The 2,879-nt window shown below is 42.3% G+C and overlaps 1 protein-coding gene across 1 annotated transcript; it reads right to left on the bottom strand.

Moving 5' to 3' along the window:
- Positions 1–690: 690 nt before the first annotated feature.
- LOC118391412 (cytochrome b-c1 complex subunit 9) lies at positions 691–1,391 on the bottom strand. Its single transcript, XM_035782780.2, has 2 exons — positions 1,207–1,391; positions 691–1,009 (listed from the first exon to the last, which is right to left on the bottom strand). The coding sequence occupies exons 1-2, from the start codon at positions 1,387–1,389 to the stop codon at positions 962–964; spliced, it is 231 nt and encodes a 76-aa protein (XP_035638673.1). The 5' UTR covers positions 1,390–1,391; the 3' UTR covers positions 691–961.
- Positions 1,392–2,879: the final 1,488 nt, after the last annotated feature.

The following is a 2,879-nucleotide window of genomic DNA, read 5'->3' as shown; positions in this document are numbered from 1 at the left end:
CATGTTTCCCACGCCAATAAAGCCCTTAAAATTGATACTGCATATAATGGCGAGATGGTTTTGTCTCCGCCCCAACAATGGGAGTTGAAGTCCCAATGGCAGTAAGGCAGGGGGTCTGCTAGTCATGGTCAGATTTACGAGTGAACCCTCTCTTCCTCCCTGCCATTGACCACTTCTCCCAGTGAGGGAAACGTAGGACAGCAATGCCTTGTTAAAGAAGGGCTACTGATAGTGTAACGGATGTGAAACGGCTAGCTTAGTTAGCGGTGTGCGCTAAATAGCCGCGGCTTTTGTGGAGTGATGGGTAACGATGCTTCGTGGGTGACTGTTGTTGATGTGTGCAGAAGGTCCCTGGTTCGCGCCCGGGTATGGGCGAGGGGACGGTTTAAAATTATTCTGTTACAATAGCTTGTATTGAGTATTCTGGTAGAAAACTTTTGGTTCTTGCTGGGACTGACTGAAGGGCAGTGCCCACTTTTGACATCAACTGTATTAGACTTGAGCATTGGATTGGTGCAATTCTTCAAGTTTCAGTTGTTTGTGTCAACAAGTTATACTATTGATACAGTGAGTTATTTTGTACAATGGAATGCCACTAAAGTAACATCAGTCATGGCAGGGAATAATATTATCAAACAAGAGAAAGTCAATAAATGCTTGCTAGTTTTCTGATTCTCAATTCAAAACGTGTAGGTTTATGTTGAGTTTATTAACAGTTTTAACTTATCAGTACATTTACAAATTGTGAGGAACAAGAGGGCATGACGATAACAATTGATAGGAAACACTTCCATGATTTTCTGAGTTCTGACAAGTCTAACGCCCATGAAGTTCCTGGTAGTCAGCCTCGTCGTGATAGATCAATGTCCATGCAGCTGATGGTCTATGAAGACCGATTCCGGGGAATAGAACACTAGAGTGGCGTGAGCTTCTTTTCCACCGGAACATCGCCAGGCCACTTCTATTCCTCCTCTGTTTCGTATTGGTGTTTGATGTGTTTCCATAGTTTCTACAAACAAAACAACATTTAAAGTTGAATTATACGTTTAACGACCTATGATGCATCCTTCCTATGAAGAGTTAAATGAACTAACTAGCTAATGGACATAAACTAGCTAGCTAGGTTAGCTAAAAGCCTAGGCAGGCGGTCGTTTGTCCTTAGCAAGGTCAGACGTATGCTGCGGGAAGATCTGTCAGTTGACTTACCCCCCGATTCAATTGCTCGAATATGGCATCGCCTCCCTGGTCAAACATTCGTTCAAAAAACACTGCTCCGACCATGATGGTAACGGCAAAAGTAGATGTTCTCCTGAAGAGCAAATTGTAGACACCTTTAGCGAGCGACATGTTAACTGATGGTGATTTCGAGAAAGGAGGAAATGACGACATATTAAATTAAACTGAAGTATGATGGGAAAAGTAGTTCTAAACATGTGCGTCATATCAATGTGCGCCAAAGTAAACGTGAAAACAAAATACTGACGATATGACATACATGGTCTTTGAGAGTAAACACTTACATATCATACAAATATAATGATGGCAAACTGCGGAGTGGCTAAACTGGAGAGACAGCAAACCCGCTAGAGGAAACCCAACCTGTTGTTGCAGTTACTAGCGGTTCGAGGTCGTCACTAAATTACCACAGCCACAAAGTGATACTTATTTCTAAGCCCCGCATGTTTCTACAATTAATCTTGTTAAAATATCATTTTGAACCTAACCTTAACCCCAACGACACTGCTAAATGTATGCCTGTATTCCATGGTGTATTCCATGGAGAGATACTATGCTACTAGCCTCATAATATGCATAGCCATCTCGAGACCACTACGAAATAGTGTTTTTTCTGAAAGTTGTAGGGATGTCACGTGTCCTACTTATATCATTACAATGCTAACAACCTAAGCATTACGAAACTTATATTCAATCAAATAAACCATACATTCTTTGGTTGACTTCCAAACAAATACTCTTTGCTCAGTGGGCAAAAAACGCCACCTGCTGGAGGGAGACAGATTTTCCTCTGAGTTGGGCCTCTACCTCATCCTCTCTGATAGAGGGCTCACACTCCAGTACAATAAGGGGCGGTGTTTGCACCTCTCGATTCGCCAATACAAATTTAAAGAAGAAGAACATTACGTGATATAGCTACGACCTGAAAAATAAATTATACATTTGGACAGTGACAATCTTTGCTGAAGGCTGTTGGGGAGGAAGTGGCTGGATGGTGGTTGGAAGAGCACGCTTGTTTGAAATGGTAAAGCTTCTTGGTAGCTACTGACAAAGAAGAACATCAAGACAAAGCAGCTGCTTTACAGTGTGGGATGCGCTACATTCTGAGGGGTTTGTTCTGATTGTACAGAAATTGTGGCAGCTGGTTAAATGGCATCCCTTGAGAGGGCAAGAACAAGATGTATGTTAGGAGTAGTGCAGTATTATCATAAGGAGACATATACTTGGAATACGGAGAAGGAATAGAGGGGAAAAGAGAGGCAGAGGAGGAGAGGGAGAGAGAGAGAGTTGGTTAAAAATGGTGGGAAAAGGGGAGATGATTTGTTCAAGAAGAATGGTCCAAAGTGTAAGCAGAGTATATGCCGGATCGAAGACAGGAGGAGAAATGGAAGTAAATGAGGGTGAAGTATCATAGGTGGTAGGTGTGGTCAGGATAAAGATGAGTCTGTGACAGTAGGAGTGACATTTTTTGAAAAAGTGGATCCTTTTGGCTGATCCATTTGTTGTTTCAAGGTGGGTGAAAACAGAGTTGGGTGCTGTGGAATTGGTGAAGGTAACCAGAAGTGGTCTTGTGTTTCTGTTGGTAAGAGGGAGCAGGCGCTCCGCGTTAAACTAATGGGGACAAAAAAGTTTAATTGTTATGT

The sequence above is a fragment of the Oncorhynchus keta genome, chromosome 12 (assembly GCF_023373465.1).
Source record: "Oncorhynchus keta strain PuntledgeMale-10-30-2019 chromosome 12, Oket_V2, whole genome shotgun sequence".
Classification (NCBI taxonomy): domain Eukaryota; kingdom Metazoa; phylum Chordata; class Actinopteri; order Salmoniformes; family Salmonidae; genus Oncorhynchus; species Oncorhynchus keta.
This window is presented reverse-complemented; position numbering and strand designations above follow the sequence as displayed.

Excerpts from the sequence above, each read along its gene's own strand:
- LOC118391412 (XM_035782780.2), bottom strand. The coding sequence starts at position 1,389 with ATGTCGTCATTTCCTCCTTTCTCGAAATCACCATCAGTTAACATGTCG. Across the intron at positions 1,010-1,206 it reads TCGAGCAATTGAATCGGGGG|AAACTATGGAAACACATCAA; the intron begins GTAAGTCAACTG and ends TTTTGTTTGTAG.